Genomic DNA, 12,666 nt, shown 5'->3' with positions numbered 1-12,666 from the left:
AATTAGAATTCACAGGCACCCACAGTCTAGATCAGAATCCCACCAAGACCAAGGGAAGAACGACCTGCTTTCTTGGATGATTGGTGACAGTTCTGGGTATTCTCTTGGCGTAAGATTATCTCCTTTGCTTCTATCAAACTGCTAAGACTTCATGCAAGTCCAGATTCCTACAGGAGAATTATGTAGAACACCATACAAATCTTGCCTTCTTAGCAGGAACTACATAGCCGCGGGCTGGAAGATCTCATCTGAAAAGACTTGTAGAAACAACTGAGCCCTGTGACCTGCTCTGTAACCCAGCAAAGCTGAGGGCAAAGGGAGGATCAGAAGTTGTAGATCAACAACCACATAGAGGATGCCAAGGAGTGAACCGGTGAAGCTGGGGGTTCGCTGGGCAGTCTGAAGGAGAGATGACAGTACCTATGTTCTAGGTTGTCTTTTAGATAGAGCTGGGGACCAGTGTCATCGCTGGAGGTTCACTCTTTGGGGAGATGGACTGAATAATGAGGAGATGGAAGGGAAGTGAGCCTGAGTGAGGAGGAAACGATACTGAATTCAAAAAGCTCCCGAAAAAATAACCCCAAAGTAAAGCCTAAAAAGATGAACCTGTTTTTAAGTAAACTGAACAGGTGTTTTAAAATTTTTTATTGAACCAAAATTTTATAATATAAACAGGGCAAAGTTATTAGACATGAATTGATATAAATGAAAAGAAGTACTTAGTGTGTGTTAGAGTGTTTGTGTGTGTGTGTGTGTGTGTGTGTGTGTGTGTGTGTGCATGTGTGCCTGGGTGTACATCTCTGCACTATTTACGGTAAAGAGCTCATAGAAATCAGAAGAGGACATCCGATCCCATAGACCTGGAGTTATAGATGCTTGTGAAGCACCATGTGGGCACTAGAAACTGAACCTGGGTCTCTGCAAGAGCAGCAGTGACCTTAACCACTGAGCATTGTCTCCAGGGCCCTAAATATGTTTACTTTAAATCTTGACGATTTTAGGAATCCCAACAGAATCAATGCTCACAAAAGTAATACTTGGGGTTTCTGATAACAATAAAACAACGGCAAGCGAACAAAAATACCCTAAAACCAAAGACATACCTGACCTGAGGGAAACCCATAGGTGAAGGCAAAACGGGAGGCTCAGAACCTTCCCTCTCCCTACAGGGGCCTCTGATAAACATATGAGCCAACACCCTCTGGGAAAATATAGAAATAAGTGACCGTCTATACACTGGAGAACTGAAAATAAGCCCACTTCAAAAATCAGTGTGTGAGAAGCTGAGTTACAGTCTCACCATAAACCCTTCCTTGACCTCAGAAAGCAAACTTCATCTCCATATTTCCCTGAGGACTAAAGGGTTTGAGCCACACTTGTAAGGATGCTACCAAATGACCTGTCTCGGCTGCAAGTCCAGCTGGTTCAGTGTGCACAGCCACCTGTGACCACAGAGGGGGAAAGCAGCCTTAAAACAAGGGCTCCGATCTCTTCTTACATCTTCGCACAGAGCGGCAGGCCATAAAGATTACCTGCTTTTACCTGGGAAAGAGAAGATTGGATATCAACTATCTGACATTTTTTTAGCTGCTGCCCAAGAGTCTGGCTTTTAACTTACTTGTATCCAAAGGTTAACAGGACAAGTCAGCACTTGTCCTCTGGAAGTATAGGCTCACCCCAGGCTCACCACCACCAACTTTATTCTAATCAAAATAAGACGTCTGACTTCCTTCTGACTTCAAGCCGGAAGGAAGTAAACTGTGTACTAAACATTGCTTTTCCAGATGTTTGAAAGTCTCTTTCTAACCTGTCTATTCTGGGAGCTGGAAGGCTGCATACCCAATTGCTAGTACCGAGGTCTATAGAGAACAAAATGGGGATTCTTAGCATCTCTGGGAGCCTTACACTGACTCTAGCCCTCTTGCTTTAGCAGGAAAGCCTACTTCTTAGTTCTCTCATACAAAGAGCCACACTTCCTTTCATACCTTTTCCAGCTTCTGTTGAAGGAGTCACTGGTTTTTGGCTCTGATAGATAAGAAATCTTAGTTCCTGGAGTTGAAATGAATGTGTGCATATTTCCTGTGTGGATCAACTCCACAGCTAAAGTCAGCAATAAAGTCCATTCTCTAGGATCATTCTAGAAAAATCAGATCCCCATCTAGCATCCCAAGTCTGTTTGCTATCATAACGACTATCCTCTAACTTGCTTACATCTGAAAACTGTTGGGGACTGACGTTTGCTCAACTCCTGTAGACTGCAAAGGATAACTAAAGTGTTTAAAGTGCATGTCTTTTAAACAAGCATAAAGAGTTTACCACAGAGTCTTTCCTTAGATTCTAGCAGAGCTAGTGGGTAATAGACACCAGTGCCTAGATTTATCCTACAGACAGAAGGGATCACACTGACTCTAGCCCTCATGTTTTAGCAGTAAAGCCTAGTTCTTTCATAGAAAGATCCATACTGCACACTTCCTTTCCTGCCTTTTCCAGCATGTCAAGCAACCCAACTTTTCCAGCTGCCTTGGGAGGGACTAGTTGCTACCTCTCTTGTGTCGGGGTGCACGTGGGACTTAGTCTTTTCTAGCCTCCAGGGAACCACAAAGGAAAATAGATGTCAGCTCGCATGAGCACAGAGGTTAGGGAATACCCAGGATCCCTAGGTGAGGTGAGGGAAGAACATCTCCTCTCAGGGCAAATCTGAGGCTGTCTGGAGAGGTGATGCTTTGCCTAATGTGCTGGAACCAGTGAGCTCAGGGCGATGGAGAAATAAGGAAATACGTTATCCTTAAAAGCACAACCTGAATCTTCAGAACACCACTGACATGGAGACGTAGGTCTTACTCAGTGGGGGGTTCAGAATGTCAGTCACGAAGATGATAATAGATCTGGGACTCCAATGCCTTCAAGGTAAGCAGTACACATCTTATATGGTAGGAATTTCAGGGAAGAAACAGACATTTTGAAAAGAGACCAACCGTATATACCATAGAACTTAAAGACACATTCTGAACAGGAAAGCAGTTGACCTGATCAAGCAGAAATTGTTAGTGAATTTGTAGACAGTTTACTGAAAAAAAAAACTATTCATAAAGAAGGAGGAAAAGGAAGAGGAGGAAGAGGAGGAAGAAGAGAAGTGAGAGGAAGAAGATGATGGGGAGGATCACACAGGTAGAAATGCAGGTCTTTACAAGAGAATGAAGAACAATAGAAAACTGTGAACTGTGTGGTTGAACACCACTTTTGTCCCTGAAGTCACTTCCAAAGATCATGGGCTGAATAAAAGACCAAATGGATTATGGACTTCATAACACACACGAAAGTGAAACTTTTAGTCACAACAGCACAGAGGTCAAGAGAGAGACGGGCATAGAAATCGCCTGTTTCCACTTTAATAAACCAGCCCAAACCAATGCAAACTAAATACAAAATAAGTAGAAGAAATGAAATTATCAGATCCAAACAGAGGTAGAAGACACTTTTGGAGGGTGACAACTGTTTGCTTTCCTGATGGCAGTGACAGTTTGATAAGCACGTAAGGACGCCAGACATCAATTTCAATAGCTCATGTATAGTATTTTCTGTCAGTTGTATTTCAGTACAGCTCTTAAGTGAAGACACAGAGAAAATTACAGACTTTAAGATGAGGAAATAAAACTGTCTCAAGAAAAACCTCCTTGCCTGTGGGGTATTTCATGAACTTCGGTATGCACCCTAAATATCAGACCTGCTAAAAAGGGAAACTGTCATGGTGCAGTGTTTGAAATTGTAAATAGTCTTTCTCCAATGTTCTCTGATAATCTCTCTGAGACAAGCCCCTCTCAGTGCCCAACCTCACATCTCTTTATCTCTCTCAGACTCACTGAGTGCTCCAGTGAGATGGGGAAGGAGAGGAGAGAGTACTGGGCATGGCTTCTCCCCAGGATGCTTTGATTAACACGCTCAATTTCCACCTGGAAAACAGATCAAGGTATAAAAGTCCATAACTACTCTGCACCAGCACACACAGCTTAGCAAGACCGTAGCTCATCTATTATGGGTCAACTTGAAGGTGTACAGTATGGCCTTTGCCAGCTCCCTTCTGCTTGTTTATTTATCTTTAAAATCAGGATGCCTGACTGAAACAGTGAAAACTGTAACTTACTGTATATCGATTATTTCTCTGTTTCTCATAATCACATTTCTCTATTATTTAAAAAAAACATGTAATTTGAAACAGACAATGGACGGTGTAACAAAATAGCCTAAAATGCAGTCATCTTAATTTTAAAAATCAATCCCCAAATCAGCAATTAAACAGCCCAAAATGTGGCCATCTTAATTAAAAAAATAACCCCCAAATTAGTAATTAAATTTTTAAAAAGAAATTTGCAGCTATCTTCTGAGTTTATTTAAGACCCATGTGCTTGTCAGCTAAGTTGTTATAGTCCTTGGTTTAGCATCACTGCGAGTCAGTTACAAACTCCTGCATGGACAAGGGTCCACACACACACATTGTGTTTAACCCGAACTGCACAGTAAGTGCTGAAATGGATGGAAACCCAGAGACACAGGCACAGCAAGCTGGAAAATTCAGGAAAAATAATAAAAAGGTTCAGGTATCTATTTTGGAGGTATCCAGTCTTGTGTGGGTCAAGGCTGTGTGTCAGCTTGAAGGGAGGGGAAGCCGTGTTCTCTCTCATAGTCTTTCTCAGTTTCTGTGTAGAGACTCAGCTGATCTCATGCTGCTTTATCTGTACATGAAGCTGAAAACGTACACATTCCATCCTCCTGAGCTTGAGACTGAACTGTGAAAGCATCCCATAAACATCTTATGTGTGATTTCAGCTAATTCCAATCTTCTAAGAGGAAATACAAACAAAAACTAAAGCCCATGTATTTCGTTCCTGATGGGTGATTTCTGAACTCTGAAGCTTCCTTTCAATCCCCGAAAGACATCATCAGAACACTCTCCTTACAAGACATTACCTAGCACCATATATTTGAATTAGTGGTCAAGCTGACTTATTCTTTCCCAGAAATATAGTTGTTTGTAATTTAACTGAAATTAAGAGTTTGTTGTGAGTTCTCTTAACAAATGAAAGAGAAAGAACACAAACAGGACGCAACATTTTAATACTGGCCCCAGACACGATTAGTTATTAGTAAGAGGGGAGCTTGGTTAGGATTAAGCCACATGTACCCCCAATTCCTGATTTTATGTGGCACACTTCTACAGTCTTTGGTTGTAGTCTTTGGGATCAGTGTCAACTGCACTGATAGGAGCTATTAAGGGGTGGGCAAAAGTCATCTTTTTGTGGTGTTGTCCACAAAGAGAGACTTTAGCCCAAGCTGTAGAAGGAAAACTAAGGGGAGAAAAGAAACTTATCAAACCGGAAGTCTCAACAAAGGGAAGAAAGCGAGAGCAATAGCGGCTCTAGCATTTTAACACAACCATAGCAAAGAAATCATAGAAGGAGGAACAAAAGAGCAGACATATACCCAAGTTCTGAGTCTGACTGCAGCTGGAGCACTGAGGGGTCTGTGTCCCACTGCAGGGTCCTAATTGCGCAGCACAAAGGAAAAAGAACACAGAGAATTAACAAAGGGAGGGCAACAGAACAAACCAAACCGTGTCATTCTTCAAGGTGATGTCGTATACGGTACACACACAGAACATCCCCTCCACCCCCAGGGATTAGGACAAAGAAGGTTAGGAATAGCTGCTTAACATCAAAATCTATGGCTGTTTCTATGGAAGAAATACAGCCAATTACTCCAGTACCGCAAACACGCATGCACGCACGCACGCACGCACGCACGCACTCACGCACCCGCGTTAAAGAATCATTGACTTGAGTATGTGGGCTGATGCACGTTTCTACCCTGACACCTCAGAGCCCAAACGCATCTTGGAACTCTAAGCTCTTCCATGGAGCGAAGAGAATTAAATACAAATGGACAAGGATGGGGAAGTCAGGCTTAATGGAGCGTGACTGCAGGGTCTGGGGAACAGTTGGCTTCCTCAGGTCAGTTACTACAAATATAGCACCATTGCACTTGAAACCAGTGTGTTATTTTATTCATACGGAGTGTAGGAAAATGGTCTCCAGTGTTAACATTTGTCTCTGAGATGCCAGAGATTAATTGTGTCACAGTTTCTATGTTTCATAACACATAGCACAGAATGTCAGTAATGGCATCTTCTTTCTATTAATAAGATGGGACAACGATTCCATTTTAAAGAGAGTATACACAGAGAGCTTCTTCACGTGTGCTCTTCACAGTTTTCAACAAAGAATTAGTCCCAGTGAAACAGGCATGAGGTCTTCTGAGAGACCATTGATGGGTATTTTGTCTTTCTGTTGGGAATGCATGTTTCAAATCTGGCCTGACTTACCAACTGGGTGACTTTGGGAATGCTGTTCAAACTCTCAGCCACTGTACCCCTTTGCTTGCTAAAAATATAGAGTATAAAACAACAGCCTTGGCATCCCTTGAGACATCATTAGAAACACAGGCACTCGGGTCTCATCCCACTGGCTTCATAGTGCAGCTTTACGAGGTTCCCAGGTTACTGTGAACATGATAAAGCTTGAGAATTCCTCCTTGCTTTCCTTGTTGTAAAGACTTACCCTGGCTTATCAGGCTCTACATGCTGTGCCTGTGGTATCTTCTGAACTAATTATTTATAACCCCCACTCCCCCATTTCCTCTCCTACTTTAAGATAAACTGTATCCATTTCTGTATGGCTTGGCTTCCCTTTTCTTTCAAACTGTGGCTCCTATGTTCCTTCTTCCATTTCTCTACCTGGTCTTAAGTAGCATTTCCTTATTCTGCTATCCCTTCTTCTTAGTATCCATACTTTCCTGAGATTTCATTCTATATCCCTTTATTCATTACTGATATTGTTTGATTCTAGACCTGAGACTCTGCATGGCTGGTGCAATCTCGTCTCCAGATTACAGAAGCGTACTTAAAACTATGCCTGTCATGGTACAATCTTGTGGAATATTTGTTGAGAATGAATGAGTCTTTCTCAGATTGTCTGTATGGATTAGGTGCACTTAGGAAGTGTAAACATTTGATCACCAGTAACTGTGCTTATAATTACCAGTAAATGTATTTTGAGTCCCCGCCCTACTTGTCTGGGTTCTGTCAGCTCCAACTGTGGAGACAAAAGGATGAACTTGAAGAGATTTCCTCTTTAGCTCTGGCTGTGCTCTTGACTTCTTACCTGAATGTTCCAAAAGGGCGATCATTGAAGTCCAGCGGTAGCACAAATTGGCCACAGTTTCTTAGACCAGCAATTCTAAGGAGCCAAGGTTAGTGCAGATGCCTAAAATTTTTGTGAATGAGCCAATTCCAGCCTCACGGAGCTGCAGTGGCTTGGAATTTTACATTTTGGGCAAGTTTCAGGAGATGTGAAAGCTGCTGCTCTGTGGGTCACTGTTTATCAGGGTCTTGACCTTGAGGTCTTAGTGAAATACAAAACACAGTCTTCCAACTTAGAGACTCTGCTTCAGTAGCTGTGGGGTGGACGGTGAGACTTTGAGTACCAAGTTCCCAGTGGGAAGCACAAGGCTGACCATGGGACAGTTTTTGGAGGGTGACTGGGTAGACGGAAGCTTTTCAGTTGTCAGCGAATAGGAAGCATAGCATCTGCTCAGCTGTCCCACCACAAGCTGGAGGACAGTTTGCTTTAGGCTGGCAACTTCTAGGCTAAAGAACCAGAATGCCTGGGGCAAGATCCAGGAATCAAAATGACTGAAATCTCCCTTAGTGCTTCTCACATGTGGCCAGAGCCAGGAACCATTGCTCTGGAACCATTCTGTCCTTACGCAAAGTGGCTCAGCCTGTTCTAGATGCCAGGTTCAGTGTAGCTCAAACAGTAGCTGGGATGGAAGCCATTATAAGCACTTGGGGGATCTAACTTAACGGTATTGTTTCTGTTACAGACAGAAGTGCAGCGTCTGGCTCTTACAGACAGAAAAGCATTTCTACATCAGGGGTGGACTCAGATCATAGCCAACATGCCTTCAGATTTTGTTTGGGTGGGGCAAACTTTCCTGGCATTTTCTACTCCTTTGGCATGAGAAGAACGCAGCTGCCAGAGCCCTGGCTGGGCTATTGCCTATGGGACGCGTCACAGGGACCTATTGGTCCCCTAGAAAGTCTACTCACCTTCGACATTCTATCAGAATCACCTACCTAAAAAGTAAAGTTTCAGTCTGATGTTTGCATTTTGAAATATTCATTATATTTTTAACTATGTGCTCATGTGTATTTGTGTTTGTATGTGCTTGTGCATGTGCGTGTGTACGTGTGTGTGTGTGTGTGTGTGTGTGTGTGTGTGTGTGTGTGTGTGTGTGTGTATGTGTGTGTGTGAGTGCAGAACCCTTGAAACCCAGAAGAAGGTGTTGGATCCTCTGGAGCTGAAGTTAACAGGTCATTGTGAGCTGTGCAGCATGTGTGCTGGGAACCAAATTCAGGTACTCCATACGAGTGGCACGTGCTTGTAACTGCTTAGTTGTCTCTCAAGCCCCTAGTGTTCGCACTTTTAACCAGAGCAACAGAGGTGATTTATGCAAATAAATGTGTTCTACTTCACTAAATACCCTAGTCAGCGAAAGAAGGACCATTTATTACCAGCAGAAAGCCGGAGGATGAGGAGTGAAGGCAAGGACAGGACCACATGTACTACTTTTATTTTCTTTGCCTGCTTCCCATCCTGATCTGTTCAGAGGTCAGATGACTGAGAGCCTACTTTTCTTCTAATTAAAAAGGAACTCAAAGTCAATTAATTCGTCAACTAGGCACACATTGCTTTCTGTTTTCAAGGGTGGCCGAGGACCCTGTATTGAATGATCATCAAATTTTCTATGGGCAAACCTACAGAGGAGCTGCGAGGGAAGAGGCAGCTTCCCAGAGGGATGCCTAAGGCGAGCGTGTTGGGCTCTAGTGTGGCTTGTGTTCCATCAGACAAGTCTCTTGTATCCAATGCAGGAAGGAGCAGGTCTAAAGCCCTTCGGTATAAGAACATTATTAGACTTCATTTTGACTTGCTATCCTCCTTCTGGGATATTTTTATTGAGCCAATTGACATAAGTATTACTTTCTAACCTTATCAGGTTAGTGTATTATTGAAAATAAAGTGGCAGTTCAGTCTATAGCTTCCTAGAGGATTTAGAATGATTCAGGAAATTTATCTACCAAGATGAAAGTAACATTACAATTGTAAATTAAATAAATACATTGTTTTCGTACCCTTTTCTGTGTGGAAATTACCATGTTTACCATGAGATTAGTCTCACGTTTCAGGTTTGTTTGTTCTTTTTTTTAGGGGATGGGTCCTTTAATGCGCATAGATCACAGAACTTTTTTGACCAGGAAATTCATTCACACATTCAAGAAACATCTATTGAGGTCCTAAACTATAAAACACAATGATAAAAGAGAAAAGGCCTTCAAGCCAACCACTGCGCTCCATGGAATGACAGAATGTGTATAAAGGGATTCATAGGACAAGTTAGAGAGCAAACCATGACACGGCAATGGTTCCCCAGGTGTGCAGAGGGACACAGGAACTCTAGGAGTGTGACTTTTAAATAAGGGAAATTAGACATATGAATATTCATGCTTAATTATGTACTGATAACATCTACCAAGAAGAAAATAATTCCTATCAGTTGTGCAGGGCTAATCACAGTTTAAAATTTCAATTATTATTAGATGATAACTAGATAAATGTCATAAAAGGGGGGACAGAGAGATGACTTGGCTGTTAACCGCACTGACTTTTCTTCCAGAGATCCTGAGTTCAATTCCCAGTAACCACATGGTGGCTCACAACCATCTGTAATGAGATCCAATGCCCTCTTCTGTTGTGTCTGTAGAGAGCTACAGTGTACTTACATACATAAAATGTCATAAAAGGTATTAAAGATAATATCAGTTGTAAGTTTGCTTTGCTAAGTGATTCCTCTGGTCAGGCTGTGGGCTGGGCTACCTCTACCCTTTGGGAACCAGAGTTAGAGACACTCTTTCTCTATGGAGATCAGAGATCCCAACTGACAGGAGCTTGAATGATAGAGTAGGATTTGGACATACACCCATTGTTGCCAGAGCCTGTTTTATTAGATATGACAGCTGAATCATTCTATAAGGCCCCATAGACTTTAGATGCCAGCTAATTGATCATGAAAACAGTAACTTCTAGGCCAAATAATGATGCAAACCCAACTGTCTTCTTGTCATGAGCACCAGCTTCCTTGATGCCAGATAGCTGGCAAAGTTTGAATTTAACAGAAGGGAAGTTGGATGTTTAAACATTGTAGACTCCCCTGGCTTTTCTCCAAAATGTCATCTATTTAATAATGACCACCATTGCACAAGTGTCTGGCACATCTCTGTCTTCAGTCTTCTCTAGTTTATAGGCAGACCAACTTGATTCTTTTTCATTAGAATCCCTTCCCTACCGCCTCTCTCCCTCCTTCCTTCTTCCTCCTCCTTCTCTTCTTTCTCCTCTTGTTCTTTTAATAAACCAAGTCTACCAGTTTTCTCTCCAAGATTCCTGTCTGGGAAAACATCCTTGCTTTAATTGTTTGTCTGTTCTGGTCATTTGCCTTCTTGAATTAACTCTCAAAGGACCTTCAGTTTGCTCAGATAGTGAGTTACCAGCTTTGGACTAAAGGTCATTGTGGTCCTATGCTCCCACATCCGGGTTGAAAGTTATTGAAACACCTATTAAGGCCACCTTTTCTAACATTGTATAAAATACTAGGCACAGAAACCTCCCCTTTCATGTACAATAATCACTCATTCGAGTCCAACTATGTCAGATAATGTACCTGCTCATATCTAGTCCTGAAAAGCCTACCATGTATGTAACACTTTACAATTAGAGCATCATGTTGCTTCTTCTATGTATATATTTTGTAAAACACAAGAATAGACAAAAAGTAAAAATCTTCCATATAGCAATGGTTTTGTGAAAACCTATCAGTTTCAGCTGTTTTATACCCTTTGCTAATCTATAACTCTCTAACTCCTGCTAAGATTCCTTCTTTCCATGGTCTGATTTCATTTACTCACTTCCAGCTTATTGGAGAGGTTAAAAATTAAAAAAAAATATCCTTGGACATCTGCTGGAAGTATATCTTAAATGGAAAAGACATGGTATCCTAATTGTGTATGCATGGCCCTCTGGGGAGTAATTGCTTCCTGTGTACTTCTTACCATGCATGGCTGTGTTTCTGCTTTTCCCATCTTTATTGCACACCAGAGTCAAAAGCCCTAAACATTTTCCCCAGAAAGCGTCTCTGCTCATACCCTTTCTGGATGTTGACTAATAAGAAAACGTTCAATAAGCATTTGGAGCACAGTGGCTAAGAACTGTCATGTGTGATGCTAACACCCGGCACAACTGAGCCACCAGCACACTGCTGTTGACATTTAAATTGGTATAGTCTTTAAAGCAATATGCTATTAGGCACCAAGAGCCATGACTCAATTGCCCGTGGCTGGGTTTTATTTCACGAAACTCAGTCTGTAAGTAAGACCGGATCATAAAACATCTTAGAGAAAGGAGAAGAAGATGGTGATGGCAGTGATTACAACGAGAATTTCTGTGTCATCAAATCCCATGCTCAACATCTGCTTCTCATCGCTAGCCTCTCCTCTTCTCATCCTATATTGAAGTGTGCATGCTGCCTAGTCAGGGTTAGTCTATCCCTTTTCACTTCTGTGCCTTACCTTAGGCCATTGTCACTGACTGACCCCCACATCCTCATCACTGCTAATCTCCAAATTCCACCTTTTCAAACATGCTTTGATTGTATCTGTCAACAAACCTACCCTTCAGTACCTCGTCTGCCTTTCCATTCTTTATTTACCCCTCCAACCCTAATTTAGACTTTCAGCTCTTCTCTTTCCCCATCTACGTGGTCAGATATTGAGAATATTATAAAAATGCCACATCCCAGGACTCTCTCAGACCCATCATGCCCTAGGTTAGTAACAAGCTGTTATATGCCTTGAGTGACAAGGGGCAGGTGTGGGAACTAGTGATCTAAACTCCTCCCTTAGAGTTTGAGATTTATCTTCTGTTTAATTCCTAGCCTCCCTCCAAGCTCAACCTTTCCAAAATGTGCACTCTGGAAGGCTCAACATAAAATACATTTATCTAGAGTAACAGCATTCCAAAATAATTTGTATCTCTATGAGATGTGAGTTAGAGGGGTACCTTGGCTGCTTACTAAATGATTCTCTTGGTAAATAAACATTCCAGTTGGCATTAGGAGTGTGTCTATTAACAGTTTTTTTTTAAAGCAGGACTGAATACTTTAGTTGTGATCCCAGAAACTGAATTCCTGTCTTATTTCTGAAAGGCAACCATCACCCTTTGATTTAGTTCCTAAAGCAATGTCCAGGACTTTTTCTAAAGTAGTATCCACCCAGTCTCCAATCCGCTGGCCCAGTATGCTTGTCCCTCTCTGGACCACAGATGCTATGCCTTTAGTTGTGCCTTCAGCTGAACTCCTATACCCATTCTCCACCAGTCTCATCCAGATTTATGTATGCTACCAACACATACATAAATAACTCTTTTCCAAGTATCTAATACAGCACTATGGACAGTAAAAATGAGTTTAAATCACCTCTCCCAATCATAATACTAGGAATCTCTT

At 42.0% G+C, this 12,666-nt stretch overlaps 1 protein-coding gene across 3 annotated transcripts in view; it reads right to left on the bottom strand.

The window, feature by feature from the left end:
* Positions 1-12,666, bottom strand: part of Dync1i1 (dynein cytoplasmic 1 intermediate chain 1) — a 313,335-nt gene that overhangs the window by 246,777 nt on the left and 53,892 nt on the right. For 2 of the 3 annotated variants that reach the window (XM_006236026.5, NM_019234.2), the window contains exon 5: positions 5,479-5,538. The exons of the other annotated variant lie outside the window; for it this stretch is intronic. In XM_006236026.5, coding sequence (XP_006236088.1) covers positions 5,479-5,538 — 60 coding nt within the window. The remainder of the gene's footprint in view (positions 1-5,478; positions 5,539-12,666) is intronic. 3 annotated transcript variants of the gene reach the window in all.

This window comes from Rattus norvegicus, chromosome 4 (assembly GCF_036323735.1).
Source record: "Rattus norvegicus strain BN/NHsdMcwi chromosome 4, GRCr8, whole genome shotgun sequence".
Lineage (NCBI taxonomy): Eukaryota > Metazoa > Chordata > Mammalia > Rodentia > Muridae > Rattus > Rattus norvegicus.
Note: the sequence above shows the minus strand (reverse complement) of the source record. Positions and strands in the feature narration are given on the sequence as shown.